The sequence below is a fragment of the Salarias fasciatus genome, chromosome 16, assembly GCF_902148845.1.
Source record: "Salarias fasciatus chromosome 16, fSalaFa1.1, whole genome shotgun sequence".
In the NCBI taxonomy this organism is placed as follows: domain Eukaryota; kingdom Metazoa; phylum Chordata; class Actinopteri; order Blenniiformes; family Blenniidae; genus Salarias; species Salarias fasciatus.
The window spans coordinates 1,852,820-1,872,630 of record NC_043760.1 but is presented as its reverse complement, the minus strand read 5'-3'; the positions used below and the strand labels follow the sequence as shown (position 1 = coordinate 1,872,630).

Here is a 19,811-nt window from a genome sequence, read left to right as displayed (position 1 = left end):
GGGTGAGAGAGGGGCGGAGGCGGCTTATATTGCGTCGGTGTGAATATGCAGACCGAGTGAGGTTATTAATGTGGGAGTGTAAAGAGAGTGAGCTGTGGAGGACGACACCCAGACTCTAACCTGAGGGGAGGGCAAGGGCGGACTGGCCATCGGGAGCACCGGGAGGTTTCCCGGTGGGCCGCTGCCTCAGTGGGCCGGTCGGACCACGAGAAAAAAAAAAAAGTCTGACGCGACCCCGCCAGCAGCGCTATGGTCCGCTCCACAAGGAGGCTGGGCTGTCAGCTGGACAGCTCCTGATGCCATAGGCTGGTTTACCTGGGATTGCTGCTGATAGCCAATCACATTTCATCCCTGCGGTGGTTAAGTCCCACCCACTCCCTCACTCTGCAGCTGCTGTCACCTGTCAATCACACACAGCCGAGACGGACATCTGACGGCAACTTTGAATGGATGCAAGAATGCACAAAATATGGAGAAAAACAAAACAAAACAAAACGAAAAGGTGGCGCTGAGAAGCTCAGGGACAAAAAGAGAAAATCCCTTCATGACCGGCAAGTAAGTTATGTTTGGTACTTGTTGATGCTTTGATGAAAATGTATTTGGTTAAAGTGAGATAATTCAGCACAGCGACATTTCCTGTAGATGTGAACCTGGCTGTGCTGTTGCTAATTATGATGCGATGGGGTCTTTCACCTTTGTAGCCACGTTGTCATCTGGTTGAAATTAACCTGTTCTTATCAATTAATTGACTGTAATACTTAATGACCATAAATTAATGAATTGTTTACTTGTCTGTACAAGTTCGCTATCAGAATAATTCAGTGACACCATCCCAGAATTTATTATTTTTTTTCTTTTGTATGTAAAATACCTACTGATAATGATTCGTGATGATGATGATTGGTAAACTAGCATAATTAATAACATTAATCTCTTATCTAGATTAAATATAACCCAGATGTGGACAGAGAAGTGAATCCCAGACTTGTTACGGTAAGGCTGATGAGAATAATGCTTGTTTGCCCAACCATAACCCACATGCACTAATATCAAATGCTGTTGATAGTAAACCACTAAAACTGCTCTAACAATTCACATTGCCAATCATTTTTGTAGTCTGATGTCTCTGCTGCTGACACAGAAGGCCAAGGACAAGAAGTCAGGTCCCCCCCATCAGTTGATTGTTTCACAAGGCCAAAGCCAGAGACTTAGACCTCTTCCTCCATTTTCACCGCAAGCAGAAGGCAGACAGCCCTGTAGTGCAGAGGCCATTTTGTTTGATGGAACAAACCAGAAATGACTGACATATAATGAACAAACCAAAACACTCCTCTGCTTTCTTTGCATGGCTTATGGTAATGTTGAGATAGCAGCTCCTTTATCACTGACGTGACCACCTTCACCCACATACACCTGAGAGTCGATGAGTATGACAGACAGCAAGTATGCAAGAGGTGACAAGTTTTGGAGCGCATCATAGATGGGATCAAGCTCATCGGCAGAAGGGGTCTGAGTCACAGAGGAAAGCAGGCAGAAGCAGCACACCTTAGATGATGAGACTATTGATCATGGCTGTTTTTTAGAGATCATTCTTTTACTTGGAAAATATGATGTCTGTCTCAAGGAACACCTCACTCTCAATATAGAAAAAAACAAACAAATCCATCAGTCTGACTCTGGATCAAGAGGAGGTAGAGGTTCCCTTGTCACTTTCCTATCAAACAACCATCAACTACATCATCACCACTATCCAATAGCCTACTGTATGAAGGTCACCATCGGCACCGAAATCCAGGAATATTTCTATTCACATTGCGTGTGACTTAGCTACTTACCAATCTTTAAATTAGTGAATGACTTATTGTTACAGACTCTTGAACTAACATTTAAAATGTGACCTATTAGTTTTAACCCAGGTTTCAGGATGGGATGATGTGTTATTATAGCTCATGTCATGTTTTGTCTCTCACCCATAGAGGCCGGCATGTGTTCCAGAGGGGACCCGGAGAGGACTGTGATCCACATTGTGGATGGTTGTAAACATTTTAACACAACTGACTAACAAAGGTTAAGATATAAATAACTATAAGTTTTTATATTGTATTATTGTGTATAGTTGTTTGTATAATAGCTGCACAGTTTTTATTTTATATAAAGGATAAGTTATCACGCTGTTTGTATAGTTGCTTGCTGTGTAGTTTATTTATCTGTAATATATATACAGAAATAATATTTACATCTATATTGTTCATCTATTTTTAAAGCGACACTAAGGAACTTTCAGTTTTGGTTGATTTTGGCGGCGCCAGTGGACAAAAGCGGTAGTGTTTTGCCTGAACAAATAACACAGTTCCCATGAGGACTAGCGTGTGGCGTCGTAAAATGCTGCTCCCGGTGGCGTGCTGTTGGACTGAACTCGCCTACATTTGTTTCCAGTGGCTGTGTGAAGGATGGAGAGCGACGAGGTAATGAATCTAAATGAACCTAATGGTGGCTAAACAATGTTATATCATGATGTGACGCCTGCTGTAAAGCAGTCCGCACATTTGGAGTTTTTTAGTGTGCAGGGTTCCTACCACCCTCCTCACAGCTGCTTAGTCCAAATGAAAGCAATACTGAAGCCCTCAGGCCGTGACAGAGGGGTCATTCAACTAGTTGTAAGTCAATGTATCATCACAAAAGATATTAAAATGTTTTATTAAGGTTGAAAAGTTATCAAGTGTCGCTTTAAATAAAACAAACTTTGTGAAATGAACTTATTGTTGTAATTAAGTTGCCCTCTAGTGGTTTACTCATGGTATAGACAGGGGGTGTCACTAACAGACTGGCAAATAGGTAAGCTAAATTCTATTGTACCAACATGCTATAAAATCATAATATACCTACAGTTATTTTACAGTAAGCTACTTAAAGCTTAAGGTTAATTATTATTTTATGATTGTGGTCCAAATTGGTTCTTTTTTCAGCGAGGAACTCAGGAATATGAAACTTGTGTTGCTGGCTGGTTGGTTGCCACACGACGCATGAAGTGGGCCAGTCTGTCCATGTCTCCCGGGCCTCTTTTACCCCCCAGTCCGCCCCTGGGGGAGGGGACACTGTGGAGCTGTCCACTGTGAGGGACAACCTGTCAGATTTGGAGAGTGAGGACTTGGTGGCAACGAGAAGGAGTTCAGTTTTATCACTGTTCAATTTCAGAAAATTTGAGGTGATCCAGGATTTGATTTCTGAGATACAGAGGGTGAGGGAGGAGGGTGGAGAGTGGAGTCAGGTTTACAGGAGAGAGAGAGAGCTGGGTGACGTCCGCGTAGCAAGGAAAGTTAATACCATGTTTACGGAAAATACTGCCGAGGGGAAGAAGGTATATGATGAAGAGGAGGGGCCCCAGGTCGGAGCCCTGGGGCACACCAGAAGTTACGGGGGAGGCTGAGAGCTGGATGAACTGAGTGCTCCAGTGAGGGAGGAGTGAAACCAGTGCAGGTGGGGGTAAGTGATGCCGATGGAGGAGAGTCTACTGAGCAGGATGGAGGGAGAAACGGTGTGGAAGGTCGCACTCAGATCGAGGAGGATGAGGATGGAGGTCAAACCGTGGTCAGCTGCCATTAGACGGTCATCTGTGATCTTTAATAATACTGTTTCAGCGACGGAAACCGGACTGGAAACGTTCATAAAGACTGTTGAGGGTGAGATGGGAGTGGAGTTGAGAGGATTTTGGAGATGAAGGGAAGGTGAGAAATGGGGCGGAGCTTATTGAAGTTGTTGGGGTCTGAACCAGGTTTCTTCAGGATGGGGCTGACAGCTGCAGATTTAAAAAGAGCGGGAACAATTCCAGAGGCCAGCGAGGAGTGGATGATGGCTGATATGAGGGGGAGTAGAGAGGGGAGGCAGGATTTGACCAGGATAGTGGGGGGAGGGTCCAGCCTGCAGGTTGAAGGCTTGGACTTGGTGATGAGGACGGAGGTATCAGAGTGAGGAGGGAGGTCAAAGGTGGAGAGTAGATGAGCTGGAGGGAGAGGTTCAGAGGAAGGGAGCGGAGAGGTGTTGGTGGATTTTAAAGACCTTGTCATTAAAGAACTGAAGGAGAGAGTTACAGGACTCAGCAGAGTCCAGGCGGGGGGGTAGAGAGTCAGGGGGCTGGATGATGCTGTTGAATATGGAAAAGATTGTCTTGCTGCTGGCGACATTAGAGCAGATGAGACCAGAGCAATATTGTGATTTAGCATGAGAAATGGAGTCCTGGAGACAGATGAGCGGTATACACGTCTTTGTGAATGTTGAGACCAGTTTTCTGAAAGGGTCTTTCAAGCTGACGATTTTTGGATTTCAAGGTATGGAGATCAGGAGTGAACCAGGGAGCAGACCGGGTGACGGAAACAGAGCCAGATTTTACAGGAGCGAGTGAGCTGAGGATGTGAGTGAGTCCATTATTGTCCAGGGAGACCAGGTCATCGGGGTGGAGGAGTCCAGAGTCAGGGAGGAGATGCAGGAGGAGAGGGAGTCCATGTTAATATCCTTTATGTTGTCTTGGAAACGGAGAGACGGAGGGGAGCATTAAACGAGAGGAGGAAATGGTCGTAATATGAAGTTGAGCAGCAGTACAGTTAGGAGTGAGACCAGAGCAGCAAATGAAGTCCAGGGTGTGTCCTTTATTGTGAGTGGGTAAATCTGCAAACTGATAGAAGCCAAAACTGCCGAGTGATGAGGAGAAGTCCTTGGTAAGGGGACGAGCTATAGGTCCATGTGACTGTTAAAGTCAACCAGCAGAATAACTGCTGAGAGAGAGTGGGAAAGTGGGTGAGAAGGGCCGAAAATTCATTAAAAAATTTGGTACGGGGCTTAGGGGGACGGTAGACAGTGATGATGATTGTGGGAGTGGGGCTGGAGTTCTGACAAGCAAGGCAGTCCAGCGGAGCAGGCAGAGAGACCGGGAGCACCTTCCACTTCTCGAGGTGTAATATCACGAGAAAAGCATCAATGTTTCACCAGGATTAAAAGCAAACATTATTACGGTCATAAAAAAAGGTTTAAGACAATCAAAACACCGACATGAATAAGTGACGAGACATTTCAGGCCGCCTGGGATTAACCACCACCCAGAGACCTCAGCTGAGACCTGGACGCTACAAGCTAGCTTAGCCTCAAAGCGTCTGGACAAACATGCAGAATTCATCAACTTTAACAAGTTTTCTTCGAACACTATTTTTTGGGACTGGATTTTACAGCAGAAGTTTAAATTAAAACTAGTTTTATGTTTTCTGTAGTTCGTCACAATTATAGGGCTTTGTGAAAATACAGAGATTTTCATTACGTATACTCTGCACCACAACAAGAGAGAGAGGAGAGAGAGAGAGAGAGAGAGAGAGAGAGAGAGAGAGAGAGACAGAGAGAGAGACAGAGAGAGAGACAGAGAGAGAGACAGAGAGAGACAGAGAGAGACAGAGAGACTTTGTGCTTCACTAAAAACAGAAATGAAAGATTAACCCCAAGTTAAAAGCACACTTACAAACTCTTTCACACAACAGATCAGAACAGTGCAGCTTCTTTTGCTTCTTCTTTAAAACAGCACAACAAACTTTTATCTTCTGCCTGACGGTAACAGCACGACTGGGTGGAGCAGGGGGCGGAGTAGGAGGGATCACCAGAGCCGAGGGTGGAGCAGGGGGGTCCTCAGGTGAGGGTGGAGCAGGGGGGTCCTCAGGTGAGGGTGGAGCAGGGGGGTCCTCAGGTGAAGGTGGAGCAGGGGGGTCCTCAGGTGAGGGTGGAGCAGGGGGGTCCTCAGGTGAGGGTGGAGCAGGGGGGTCCTCAGGTGAAGGTGGAGCAGGGGGGTCCTCAGGTGAAGGTGGAGCAGGGGGGTCCTCAGGTGAGGGTGGAGCGGGGGGGTCCTCAGGTGAAGGTGGAGCAGGGGGGTCCTCAGGTGAAGGTGGAGCAGGGGGGTCCTCAGGTGAAGGTGGAGCAGGGGGGTCCTCAGGTGAGGGTGGAGCAGGGGGGTCCTCAGGTGAGGGTGGAGCAGGGGGGTCCTCAGGTGAGGGTGGAGCAGGGGGGTCCTCCGGTGAGGGTGGAGCAGGGGGGTCCTCAGGTGAGGGTGGAGCAGGGGGGTCCTCAGGTGAGAGTGGAGCAGGGGGATCCTCAGGTGAGGGTGGAGCAGGGGGGTCCTCAGGTGAAGGTGGAGCAGGGGGGTCCTCAGGTGAGGGTGGAGCAGGGGGGTCCTCAGGTGAGGGTGGAGCAGGGGGGTCCTCCGGTGAGGGTGGTTCTCCTGTTGTGGCTGGATGCTCTGGTTATTTCACTGGATTTGACAGATCAGCCTCTGCCGGTGAAAAATGAAGCAAACGCTGAAGAGCAGAAAAAGCTGTAAAACTTCCAGCAGGGGGCGATGATGTTGGTTTCACAAAGAACTCGAGTCCCATTAGAACCGAATAGAAGCCGTTCAAAAATGCTGAATTTCAGAGCGTAAATAAACACATTAAAAGTGGGATTTCAGAACAGGTTCTGGTCTCCGTCTCCAGTTCCTTCTGGACCAGACTCCGATTTCCACAGCAGTCGTCTGTTGAGTTGATTTTAGGAGTTAAAGTTCAGCATGAATCAGCCAATCACAGCTCCTCCTCTGTCCATGTGATGCGGTCATGTGACAGGCTGGACCAATCACATTTACATCTGGTTTACAGTGTTCAGCATGAAGACGACCTTCTGGAAGCTTCAGAACGCTGTGGGGGACGCCACGTTAGCTCCACCCATCTTTGTATACAGTCAATGAGAATGCTATGACACATTAGCTCCGCCCATCTTTACATACAGTCAATGGTATTTGACCCCTGAACTGAAATGTGCTCGACACTGACTCATAAAACACGTAGAAGCACCTAATATTTCCATTTCCACTGTACCTTCATGACTTCTTTCACAAGCACCAGAATAAATGAGATATTATAGAGCAGGGAAACACGAATAGGGTCTCTTCCAGATTCTGCTTCAGTCTGTCTTCATTGGAACACTTGATGCCAATAAAGACCAAATACGCCAGCAGGACACTCTGTCCAGAGTTCCAGTGTGTCAATGTAACGAGGCTCCATGTCGAACCGGGTTCAGACAACAGTCCGACGGCGCCGGGCAGGAACCGGAGGCATGTGGTACCTCAGATTCTTCCAGAAGGTTCTTTCAGCGTGCGACCTGCTGAGCTTTCCACATCCTGGATGAACGCCATTCCACTTCAGCGCTCCGTGCTTCCACTTGACGTACCGAAGAGACTCCGGCAGGCGGCTGTAGTCCACCGCACCACCTGGGGGAGCACAAGGCAACAAACACACCGAGCGTCTGAGTGGAGGAGAAGCTGCTGCCCTCTGAAGACGTCCGCCTTGCTCATGACCGCAGCTGCTCTGAATAGGATCGGCTCAGAACCACCACAGACGCTGCTGCTCATGGATGAAAGGCGTTTCCTCAGCTGCCTCCCCACCACTTTTATTAGCAGACGACAATAAATGACATTCGCTGTGTTGAACCACTTCTTAGGTCTGTAGTCTTTTCCTAATATACTCCGTTCATCTTTATTTTTCAAAGCCAATCAGTAGTGATAACCAGAGTCACCTTGATTGGTTGATTTAAAACTAACTTCCAAACCGAGGGAGATTCAAAATGATTAAATTAATACAAATTTCATCCATTTTCCACATGTAAACTGAAGGGAGACACAGCATCCATCTGAAGCGTCCTCACCAGTTTCCACCAGGATGACGCGAGGCCCGCTCTGCGTCAGGGCGTCGTACAGGCCGACCTGCTGCTCGTAGCACAGCCGGTCCCGGAGCTGGTATGAGGACGGCGCCTCCTCTGGAGAGAGGACGATGATCAGCCTGCGACACTGACTCACCCTGCTGGAAACGGTGTCGTGCATGGCTGGAAGAGACGAAGGATGGGACGGATAAATCACCAGTCAGGCCTCCTTCACACAACCTTTCAGTGAAAACGCATCGATTCTGCCTTTCCTTTTCAGAAAAGTTTGAAGTTTTACACAGCAATGTTCTGAAAACTGTCCATCAACACAATGACGGCAGAAACAGTGAAGACGATGCAGTCTTCATGTTGGGCCACTAGGCGTTGCTGTTGATCAGTAATGAAACCACACACACACATCCTGCAGAGAACAATACAGTATAATACACTCTACCATGTGTTAGTACCTGAACACATCATGCCGTACCTGAATGCAGGTTTGCAGGGACAAGCGCCTCATAGCGTCAGCAGCTAGCATGTCAACAAAGGAAGCGTGACGAGAACACGCTCCAAATCACTTTTCAAAACACGGTGCAGATTACGCTCGCTGCAGCGGGAAAACTTCTAATCTGGAAGCTCTGATTGAGAAAAAAGATTTCCCTGAAGGCTGAGGAGTGACCGGCCTCAGATCCACGGCTACAGTCCTGCATTCGGCGCCATTAAGCACATTAGCATCGGTCAGCACGCTAGCATGGAGCATCTGGACCGGGACCAGGAGTCATGCCATTCTGGAGGAAAACACTGTTCTACTGTGCAGAAGAAGTTTTCTCCTTCCATAGTGCTCATGAGCAGTAGCAGCATCTCTGTCTTCTGCCTGGAGGCTGAGCCTGAGTGTTTCCACAGAGTGGAGTCGTTTCTCGTCACGGCTAAACGAAGGTTTTGCCTCGCCACTCGGAGCCGTCGTGTGACGGGCGTCTCGTGGATTCTCACTGCATCGACTTCCTCGTCCGCAGAACAAACCGCCGGTTCTCTTCCTCTTCTGCCCTCAGCTGCAGAGACCTTTCCTTTCGGAGCACATCTCAAAGGGAACCGTGCAGACTGGCCACAGACCTTCTCCGGGGCAGTCGTCCCGTCCCGGGATGAACAGGGAGTAGCCGTGCCGGTCCTCCAGCTGCTCGGGCAGGATCCGCAGAGCGAAGCTCTCCGTCTCGCCGGGCCATCCAGCGGCGTCGGGCCATCCAGCGGCGTCGGGACGCAGGAAGCTGACGTAGGCATCGTACAGTTTCCCGTCTGGAGCTGGGAGGTGATGACCACGTTTGGAAGTCAGTTTCGATATAATGAGCACATTTTGAATGTCATCTGATCAAAGAATTGTATTTACCAATGAAAAAAATTTAGTAAATTTGTAACGTTTGCATCATGTTAATATTTCAGATCCAATAACACTCTGACAGTCGTATATATCACTATTTTTATCTCTATGCCATGGAGGCAGAAATCCTGAATTCACTGTTGTCTGGGCTTTATCTAAGAACGTGGCAGAGGGAACACATGTTGAATTGTGACACTGAAGAAGAATATTTACCTAACAACGCATCTTTAATGCATATTTAACAAGGTTTCTGCTCATTCTGACGTATTCCAGAGACTATATTTATCCAAAAACAAATATTGAAAAAATCTGATGTCTGTAGCAGAGCTGCCTCCGGCCTCAAAGCCCAGAGTGCTTCCGTCAGCGCAGTAGAATCGAGCGTGTTGAAGCGTGACGGTCACCTCGTGGTTTGGGGAAATGAGTCAGCAGCTTCCTGTAGGCCAGAACCAGGTCGACTTTAAAGAACAGGAAGAGAACAAGCAGGACCACAGCCGAGATGGAGGCCACCAGGCAGAGGGACACGGTGAGGTGGAAGACACTGTGGTCCGCTGGAGGGACAGACGAGACACGTTACCATGGCAACAGGTCAGAACCTGGAGATCGACCAGACAGACGTCCTCAACAGGCCGCACCTTCTCGCAGCCGGGCCGAGCCCTCCTTATGAGCCAGCATGCTCTGGACGTGGCAGGTGATGGGAACGTCCAAGAAGCGGCGCGGGACTCTGGAGACGGACAGAGTGGAGTGCCAGAACACCTTCCCGCCGTGGGAAACCCTGCAGGAGGCAAATCAGCTGCTGCTGCCACATCACTCATGCTCCCTGCCGCACTTCCAGCTCCTTTTGGACAAACCTAGATCTAGCTGGAGACTCTGGCCACCAGTGTTTCTCCTACATGGCCTAAGAGACACTCACAGCTCGGAGGACTCGCTGAGTTCGCTGATCGTTTCAGTGTAAGACCCGTTAACGGTCCAATACGTGGAGATCTCTTCATCGTCCTCCGGGCCGATGTAGGCGATACACTTCACCTCTGCTCTCATGCCTGCCACCGGCCAATGGGCAAAACAAACGCTGGCGTTAAACTCATTTTTATCATGAATCACAGCGGGGCGTCCACGTGTGGAGACCAACACTTCACAGGCTTTGTGTCACACCTGGACGTCATTTCTGACCTAACAGTTTTCACTTTATATGATGGGAATATTAAACAGTGTTGGGAATAAAAAGCTTTTTCTAGATTCTTGATACTGTATATACTTTTATCTGTATACGATGTGCAGCTGTGACAGCTGTTAAAATGTGGGATACTTACCGACTCGAACAACAATCACATCTTCCTGAGGGATCACCACCTGTGGCTCCACGACCACTGGAGCTGCAAGAATCACAAATCACGTTCAATACTAGGAAGCTGCAGGGAAAAAACTAAGCTAAATCAGGCTAAAGCTAAATCAAGCGAAACTTAAATCAGGGTAAAGCTAAATCAGGCTAAGGTTAAATCAGGATTAAGCCAATTCGGGATGAAGTTAAACCAGGTAAAGCTAAATCAGGATCAAGTTAAATCAGGCTAAAACTAAACCAGGTTAAAGCTAAAGCAGGCTAAAGCTAAAGTGGGTGAAAGCTAAATCAAGATAAAGCTAAATCAGGCTAAGGCGAAATCAGAATAAGGCTAAATCAGGTTAAAGTTTAATTGGGATAAAGTTAAATCAGGCTAAAATTAAAACCAGTTTCAAGCTAAACGAGGCTAAAACTGTCTGCAGCTTTCTGCTGAAGTGGCCTCCAGTGACCAGCAGCCATGTTTTCCATGAAAAACACGGACTCCATTCTGATCAGGGACTGAGAGGCCAGCAGTACCGGACTCGATGTTCAGCTGGACGCTCCGCGCCGCCGTGAACTTCCTCCCGTCCACGATGACGTCCACCAGGCAGGTGTATTTCCCAGCATCCCTCTGTGAGGCCGCCAGCAGCCTCAGTCCTCCTCTGTCACCCTCCTGCCGATGCTGCTGCACAGAGCGGCACTCCTACACATACACACACACACGCACATGCACACACACACGTGTGAACCTCTATTGTCGTGAGGACATTCATTGACAGAACCCACACCCGAAGCCTAAGTCTTAACCCTCAAAAAGGTCTGGTGAGGCAAAAATGTCCTCACTGTTGGTTTAAAACTTATTCTGGTCCACACACACACACACACACACACACACACACACACACACACACACACACACACACACACACACACACTCAGTGAACAGTCGGACCTTCATCCACCGGACGTCCCTCGGACTGTCCAGAGAGAAGACGTCTTCCTGTTTGCAGGGAAGTTCTCCACTGGTGGCGTTTGGGATGGTCCGGACCTCAGACGGATCAGGGCAGGGTTCAGAGGTCACTGAGAGCAAGAAGGTCATCCTGAAGGGTCTATTCTCACAGCTGAGGAGAGGAAGAGAGGGTCAGAGAGCGGGGGGCTCCCCTCCCGCCTGAGGTGGACGGCTGGTCTGGTTTTACCTCCTCTCACAGGTGTAGGTTCCGTTGTGGTGGCTGAGGACAGGCATGAACCACAGGAGCGCGTCCCTCACCTCCACGCCGGCGGGCAGGCCGGGGCCGGTCCCGGGGCCCGCCGCCTCCCCCCGGCTCCAGGACACACGGCTGCCGGCGTCGGAGGCGGGACACCGCAGGAGGAAGAGGCGGCCGGCGCTCACTCGGTAGACGTCCGTCTCCCCGCTGTGGCCTGAAGGAGGAAGTGCAGCAAGTCGACACATGAAGCTCCGGAGCAGGAAGACCTGCCGTCATGTTGCTTCTCATTTCTCTCTGTACGTCTCGCTCCTGACTTCGGCCTCCAGGAATGAAATTATTCAGACTGTCAAACAACTAAAACGCGTGAACCACTTATTTGCACATTTTTTGCTAATTATAATAACCTGTACTTTTCATCTTTAATATTCTGTCAAAAATCTTGAATTCCTTTGATTTTCTTTCTTTTTCTCTTGATTCTTGTGCTTCTGCCATTTCCACTGTGAGTGTCATGTATAGAATATTTATGGCTCTCAATCCATTCACTCAATTTAAAATCCATTAATCTCATGATTTTTGCTAATTTCTTGCATTTTTCTGAAATATGATTAATTTCATTTTGAATATGAATGAATGAATGCACAGAAACATGATTCATTCAGTCTTTGTGTTTTACACACGCTGCTCCACTCGTATGAATAATGTTCAGTTCTGCATTATCAGACTGATTTTATCTTCTTTATGACTGAAGAACCCCCGCTTCTCCCGACACTAAAAAAATAATTAAAAAAAAGGAGTAGAAGAAATGAGAGCCTTTTTAATGTATTAGTTCCCAGTATTTCAAAGGTAATGCTCACTGCAGAACTGAAGTTTACTTCAATAATTCGGGTTCATTGAGTGAGATTTGATGGGAATTCACCCGAGCAGGGGGGAGCGGCGTCAGACTCATGTCTGGAGTTTCACTCAGACTGAAATGACTGCACAGTTTCAGGTCGGCACGTCATCAAGCCGCCGCAGCAGCAGCTCCGGTTCGTCAGGATCAGTGCCGGAGGGCCTCTGAGCAAGGCAGCCGAGGCGGCGCTTCACCTGCCAGGTGAGACTCTGGAGTAGGGTTGCAAAATTCCGGGAATTTTCAAAGTTGGAAACTTTGCATGGGAATTAACGGGAATAAATAAGCAATTTACAAAATTGAAGGTTGGCCCTTGAAGGAGCTCTCCGTGATTCTGCACGATTCTGAGCCCTGACTTCAGGTTGAAATGTTGGCTCCGCCCCCGAGCTCTCTGACTGGTTCCTCACGTTGAGAAAACCCTCCCACTCCCCCCTCCCTCTGCTCCCACTCAGCGTGCACAACGCTGCATGCACATCCCATAGCGTGCACAATGCTCCAGAGGAAACACAGCAGAAGCCACTTCAACTCTTTTTTGTTAAAAATAAACGGCCACTCGGTCTCAGGTGAACCAGATTTCACCCTGTCACCACATGTTCGATGCAGACAGCAGCTGCAGAAATGAATTTGTAATGTTGGCCCCGCCCCCCTGCTGCTGCCAGTGGAGCAGAAAGGTCGTCACGCTGAATCCTCAGGCAGCGCCAGATATCCAAAACACGCTGATCAATGTGAGATGTTTTTTCACAGAAATGTAGCATGGACTTCCTAGTACATGATGTCAAAAGCATTTTCTCGTCCTGGTTAAATTAAAATCGCGGATAGCGGCTTTAACAGGGAACCTCAATATAGTTGGGGGGAATATATTGTAGCATAGTCTTGGCTAAAACAAGCAGGTTTAATGCAAGTCCACTGCTCCATCACTGCACACAGCACAGCGCTGACTGCAGGCTGCTGAGGCCACGCCCCCTACATGCACTGCATTCCTCCATCACTGCACACAGCACAGCGCTGACTGCAGGCTGCTGAGGCCACGCCCCCTACATGCACTGCATTCCTCCATCACTGCACACAGCACAGTGCTGACTGCAGGCTGCTGAGGCCACGCCCCCTACATGCACTGCATTCCTCCATCACTGCACACAGCACAGCGCTGACTGCAGGCTGCTGAGGCCACGCCCCCTACATGCACTGCATTCCTCCATCACTGCACACAGCACAGTGCTGACTGCAGGCTGTTGAGGCCACGCCCCCTACATGCACTGCATTCCTCCATCACTGCACACAGCACAGTGCTGACTGCAGGCTGCTGAGGCCACGCCCCCTACATGCACTGCATTCCTCCATCACTGCACACAGCACAGCGCTGACTGCAGGCTGCTGAGGCCACGCCCTCTACATGCACTGCATTCCTCCATCACTGCACACAGCACAGTGCTGACTGCAGGCTGCTGAGGCCACGCCCCCTACATGCACTGCATTCCTCCATCACTGCACACAGCACAGTGCTGACTGCAGGCTGCTGAGGCCACGCCCCCTACATGCACTGCATTCCTCCATCACTGCACACAGCACAGTGCTGACTGCAGGCTGCTGAGGCCACGCCCCCTACATGCACTGCATTCCTCCATCACTGCACAGCTGACTTCTTGAAGCCTGGACGCCACATTTTTGAGCTCAAAGCACAAGACTATTGAAGCCACACCTCTGAGCCCGTGGAGTATATAAAGTCAAGTAAGTTTTGATAATATCGTGGGGTAAATATATTCACCCCAGCCCTGTTCACTTGCAAATATTAAATAAAAATGTATTAATACAGCTGCAGTAGCTAACTAGCTGGTAAGTTAGGTGCTAAATGAAAGCTAGTTTCCGTTTCATTGGCCATTTAAGAGGCGAGCTAGTTATGGTGGTAGCTAGCTCAAATTTGATGTTTCTTCTGCAGGTTGGGTGGGGGAGGGGAGGGGGGAGTACTTACTCAACCTTCATGTTTTGGTTGTTCATTAAAATAATTGTTCATACAAGAATCGAAACTAAAGTTCTACTGAAATAAATCTGTTGAAATGTCATGTTTTTGTATTATTCTGCAGGGATGTCTGCTTATGACAGAAATATTTACGTTTATGTTTGGATATGATGCAGTTTGTTTAAATTTCTCTCAATTTCCTGTTAATTCCCATAATTTCCAAATAATTCCCCATAATTCCCATGGAAAGTTTCTGTTTGGAATATTTCCAAAGTTCCCCAGCTTAACTTCCCATGGAAAGTTTCTGGAAATTTATTGGAAATTTTCCGCCCCTTTGCAACCGTACTCTGGAAGCCGAAACCTTTCAGACGACATGCTCTGCCTGCCTGAACCGGGGTTCGAACCGCGATCCCACAGTCCAGAGTCAGACTCCGTTCACACGGCAGCTCAAGTAAAAACGCGCAGCTTCATTAAAGTCCGATGTCCGCACAGCAACGTTTTGAAAACCACGTCTGTTTCCATGGAAACGGCAGAAGCACTGAAACCTGCTGTTTCCTTCAAGGAGGTTTTTCAGAAACACTGAAGAGTCCGGTGGATGAGAAGAGCTCGACGGCGTCACCTCCTCACAGGAAGCGGCTCAGAGCCGAGCGGCGGCGCCGCCCTGCCCTCTCAGGCGACCTTTGCTGGCTCACTCCGCTCTGCGTGAAGTTTCCTCTGACGTCTTTCAGGTGAGACGCTTCCAGGAAACTCGAGCAGAGAAGCCTTTCAGTAAACCAGTCCGTGACCCCATGATTCAGTCAAGTCGGCAGAAGAAAAACAGAAAGATTTACTGCCGGAGCGAGCGCCGAGGCTGGAAGAGCGCCGCTGAAAACAGGAAATGTTTCTCCTCATCTCTTCAACACCAAGCTTTCAGTCCCTCCACAGTGTCTCGAGCAAGTCCTGCAGTTCAAGTCCATTATTACAGATACTTACAGAAAATATATCTACACACCTATTAGACTGATTTAAATAAAAAAGCGGGACGTGTTCGGCTGGCCAGACGCCTCACGCCATTAAAAACACAAACAGCCCATTCTGAGCTGATGTGAATCGGGGCAAGAGAAAGAGCACTGTTATCTGGACCAACACGTCTCAAAGCTGAAAGAAATTCACGTTTACTGTATTCTCTGTGCTACAAGTCACTTTTCGTGAGGGATCCCGATGTCGATCATGTAAAGGTTCAGTGAGTAACATCACGTCACACAAACGGGAACGATTTTTATGAGTTCTGAGTAAATTTCTGACTTATTGAACCTTCAGCATATCTAGAAGTGAAACTGGCCCGATATCAACAGCCAGTGTTTATCTGTGACGAGTTGCTGTCTGTGTGTTGGGGTTGCTTTCAGTCGGGAAATGTACAGAAAACATTTTGATTTATCAGTTCCAGAAGCCAGTTAAAAAAGACAAAGGAAAAGAAAACAGGATTGGGGTGTTTCTTCCTCAGAACAGTGTTTCGGTTTTTCCAGCATTAACTTTAACTTTACAGTTTAGGCCGGAACGTTCCCACTGGCCTCAGCGTCTGTTCTGTCGGTGGTCGGGACGCGTTTCCTCCAGATTTCATTTTGCCGGTGGTTTCCAGAAGCGGCGTGGAGCGGCGGGGGAAACGGCGGCGGCGAGCGTCTGAGCTCAGCTCAGGAGAGCAGAGTTCATGACTTCAGCTCGAGGTTGTGTTGTTCCACATTAACAGTGCTCTTTCTCTCGTCCCACATTTACAGCTTCATCAGTCTGTTTTCTTAATCTCGACTCATCACATTTTCACATCTTCAGTCCTGTTTGTGATTATTTCTGATGAAGCTCATCAGTTTGTCATTTTTTACTCTTTTTTTTAATTTTCGTTTCTGTTTCTGAGTGGAAACGTCAGTGAAACACGGTTGTGGTTTTGCTGATCTGCTGGCAGCCTGGAGACGGCTCAGAGCGTCTGAAGGTTTCTTTTTCAGCCTGTTATCTGCGTTTCCCAGCTCCACCGCTGGTTTCTGTTGACTCACCGCTAATTAAAATCCTGCTCCGCCGGTCTCCACACTGAACGGCGTCCCTTTAACACACCTAATTTACTTAAATACACATAAGTATCTTTACAAGCCCAGTCATTAAGTTTGTGTTTGTTTTTCCAACGGTTCTTCATAATGAAACCATCAGAAGCGTCGGGCTGGAGTCCGTTTCAAAGTAGCAGGTAAAAACCGTCTTGCTCCGATCTGAGCAGGTTTCTGAGATGGAAACTCCAGATGAACCGTCGGCTCGTCCCGCCTGCTCAGGAGCCTGGACCCCCCTCGCTCACGCACACCGCGGGTTGGAAACCACAGATCCACTCTCCCTGAACTGCAGCTACTGGACGTTGCTGATGTTGGTTTTTTGCTGTTGACTTTGTCTTTTTTCCTGTCCTTGTTTCTGGAACGAAGTGCTGAAGGCTGCCGGCGGATGGAGTTGTTTAAATGAGCCGATTTCACATCGGATGGAAACAAACACACAAATCCACGCTTCAGTCGTCTCCAGAAATCACAGCATTTCAGTTGTAAAGCATGGAGGCAGTTTCCAGCAGCTCCAACGACAAAACCGACGGCTCCAGAGTGGAGCGGAACGTTCGGCCGCGAGGCGCCGAGGACTCACCGAGCGCCCTGGAGGAGGACAGCAGCGCCGCCAGGACGCACATCCAGCCGGCCGCCGCCGCCGCCGCCGCCGCCGCCATGCTCCCGGAGGGAGGCTTCAGTCTGCGGCCGACTGGCACACTCAGCAGGACGGCTCCTGAAGGGGAAGTGAGAGTCCAACACGCCCAGCCAGTCCCAAGACGCTCCCACAAGCCGCTCTGTCTGAGGTCAAAGGTCAGTCCTGCCCGCCCCTCGCACGGGTCGCTTCACGCCGGGCAAGAAAAATCTCCACAGTCAGGAGCAAGAAAGGAAAAAAGGAAATATAAATTAAAGTTCGTATCAATAAAGGGATTGATTTTTTTTTTCATGCAGAAATTAAAATGAATGAAAATATAATAAACGGTCAGTCACTGCAGTTTTAACACGGGAATTAAAGCTCATAGCGTCACTTTGAACCTGTGATAATAAGACAAATAATACAAGATAACAGGAGATATAATAGGAATGATGATTAAAAGTTAAATAGAACAAAAAAATACAGAATAAAATAAAATCTAGAAAATAGAATTGGAATTAAAATTTGCCAAAATAAAAGGCAATGTAAAGCTACTGTTAAAAACCAATGAAAGTGTTATTAAAACAAAAAAGTTGGCAGAATTTAATGAAGCATTTGGACTCATGACACATTTAAATAGTTAAAAAATAAATTTACAGTGAAGTGAAGAAGTAAGTTTCATCTGTCCGAGGTTCAACGACACCGAGCGATTCTCAGCCGGCCGACCAGAGACGATCCATGGTTCTGGCTCGAATCCCTGGTTCTGCGTCTCACTGCCAGACCGGTTCAAGAACTATCGACAAAAACCAGGACGGTACCGGTCGTCAGGAGCCTCCAGGTGAAGCAGGGTGAAAAGCACACGCTCCCCCTCGCCACCTCCAGCAGTCATGTTTCCATCCTGCTTCATGAAACGAGCCGTCAGGAAGTTTGTGTTTCTGGGATTCCAGGAAAAGCAGAGAGATTAAAGAAACGGCTCGATTTCCTGAGCTCCCGTCTCCTCCAGAGACCTGAGAATCGAGTCACTTCTTCTATTCAGGTGAGGAATAAAAACAACCGCGACACGTGAAACTGCTCTGAAATCAACACTGAAAGTGAAACGATGCCGTAAAGGACAGTATCTGGTGTCGCCTCTCTGGGTGTAGAAGCAGAGCGAGCGACGGCGCCGGAGTCGACCTCACCCGAGCCGAGACGCTGCTGCAGCTGCTGCAGCTGCTGAAGCTGCGAGGAGCTGCCGGGGTTTCCACTTCCCTCCACGCCACGCTTCCTCCCACCGCCGCCAACCAGAAGCCCCGCTCTAATGTAGGCCAGCATCACCTGCTGCGTGCAGGAGCTGAGCGTTGCATTCTGGGACTCTAACGCGCAGAGGTGTTCAACCTGCGGCTCTTCAGTCCCTCTGCAGCGGCTCCACGAAGCCTTCACAATATAATATGCGAATGAACATTAAACTTACTTTTAAGCTAAGTACCACACCACAGCGCTGCTCACTGGGATTCATCACTCTTGGCTCAAAAGGGATTCCAAAAAAGGAACAAGGGAAATTAAGGAAAACAGCTAAAACCACAAGAAATGGAGAAAAAAGTGATAGAACGGCTTAAAAACGCAAAATGTTTAGAATTTCTGCAATTCTACAATTTCACTTAGCAGACGCTTTTGTCCAAAGCGACGTACAACACAAGCAAGAATACAGACATAAGAAGACATAAGAATTTCTAAAAACAATTATGGTTGGAATGAAGCAAAACTGCTTAAAAGAAGGTTAAATGCTTCAAACAGCTAAAATTTCAAAATTGTCAACAAAAAATACTTGAAAATAGGAGCACAACTGCTCAAATCAGGAACAAAAACAGGTTAAATTTAATGAAATGTTCACTATCCTGAACCCTAACTTCATCAATGCATCATGAGATCTAGTTTCTGTTTGAAGCTTCCTGAGCTGCAGTCGCCTCAGTTTAAAGGTTAAACGTTCTTTACGTCTCCAGAACAGCTGGACTCGAGGGAGAGTCACTGAAGCGGATCTTTTGGTCCTAAAGGGGTCAGAACTCTGGTCTAGAGGGTCACTGAGAAACGGTCCTGATGCGGCTCCTCGCCACTCATCCACAGGCGGAGAGTTTCAGGACTAATGACTGAGAAGTGATTTTATTTCCTGAGTCTGCAGAGGAGCAGAGCTTCTGGGTGTTTCCATCATTATCCAGCCTGCAGGGCTGCTTCCTCTGCTGGACGTCTCCAGCAGCAGAACACCTCCACTCCGTGATGCTGAGAAAGAAGAACCCTGCGCTTCCTGTTTCTCACAGTGAGACGCTTCACCTGCTGTGTCAAGACCGCATCACTCACCAGCTGCTCTGGTCTTCATCAAATCAAACTGTCTCTGACACACTTACAGTATTAAAAACAATCGGTATGTTACAAAAACAGAACACAGCCACACCTTCACCACAACACACACACAAACACACACTCCCACTTCATCACTCACTAGCTGGTTCTGCGGGTCCAGTCTTCCAGGGGTCGTGACCTGCGACTCGCATTCGGGACGGTCCCAATAGAGGCGTTTTTCCACCACCCTCAGTGACAGGTCTCACTACTGTCAGAGGGGTGTGTGTGTGTGTGTGTGTCTCTCTATATAAGCAGGGTGGGCGGGGCGGGTTTTCATGTTGGAATTTCCAGAGCTGAAAACTGCTGTCAGGCGTCCGCTTGTATGAAAAGTA

The 19,811-nt window shown here is 48.3% G+C and overlaps 1 protein-coding gene and 1 long non-coding RNA gene across 5 annotated transcripts; one reads left to right on the top strand and one right to left on the bottom strand.

Moving 5' to 3' along the window:
• The first annotated feature begins 266 nt into the window (after positions 1–266).
• LOC115403251 (uncharacterized) lies at positions 267–2,050 on the top strand. The gene is made up of 3 exons (XR_003933194.1): positions 267–555; positions 943–993; positions 1,979–2,050. It is a non-coding gene; the product is annotated as an uncharacterized LOC115403251 (long non-coding RNA).
• A 4,069-nt stretch (positions 2,051–6,119) lies between these two features.
• Positions 6,120–19,682, bottom strand: il1rl2 (interleukin 1 receptor-like 2). Of its 4 annotated transcripts, XM_030111988.1 has the most exons (13): positions 19,580–19,661; positions 17,764–17,899; positions 17,074–17,337; positions 11,579–11,801; positions 11,335–11,503; positions 10,920–11,085; positions 10,378–10,440; positions 9,981–10,107; positions 9,703–9,842; positions 9,472–9,618; positions 8,809–8,994; positions 7,705–7,881; positions 6,120–7,270 (listed from the first exon to the last, which is right to left on the bottom strand). In XM_030111988.1, the coding sequence occupies exons 3-13, from the start codon at positions 17,150–17,152 to the stop codon at positions 7,077–7,079; spliced, it is 1,671 nt and encodes a 556-aa protein (XP_029967848.1). In that variant the 5' UTR covers positions 17,153–17,337; positions 17,764–17,899; positions 19,580–19,661; the 3' UTR covers positions 6,120–7,076. The 4 variants fall into 4 exon arrangements, with proteins under 4 accessions (XP_029967848.1, XP_029967850.1, XP_029967846.1 ...); XM_030111990.1 differs by lacking the exon at positions 17,764–17,899 and having other exon boundaries at positions 19,580–19,682; XM_030111986.1 differs by lacking the exon at positions 19,580–19,661 and having other exon boundaries at positions 17,764–18,376.
• Positions 19,683–19,811: the final 129 nt, after the last annotated feature.

Excerpts from the sequence above, each read along its gene's own strand:
- il1rl2 (XM_030111990.1), bottom strand. The coding sequence starts at position 17,152 with ATGGCGGCGGCGGCGGCGGCGGCGGCGGCCGGCTGGATGTGCGTCCTG. Across the intron at positions 10,441-10,919 it reads CCAGCTGAACATCGAGTCCG|CTCCAGTGGTCGTGGAGCCA; the intron begins GTACTGCTGGCC and ends TGATTCTTGCAG. Across the intron at positions 7,271-7,704 it reads CGTCATCCTGGTGGAAACTG|GTGGTGCGGTGGACTACAGC; the intron begins GTGAGGACGCTT and ends GTGCTCCCCCAG.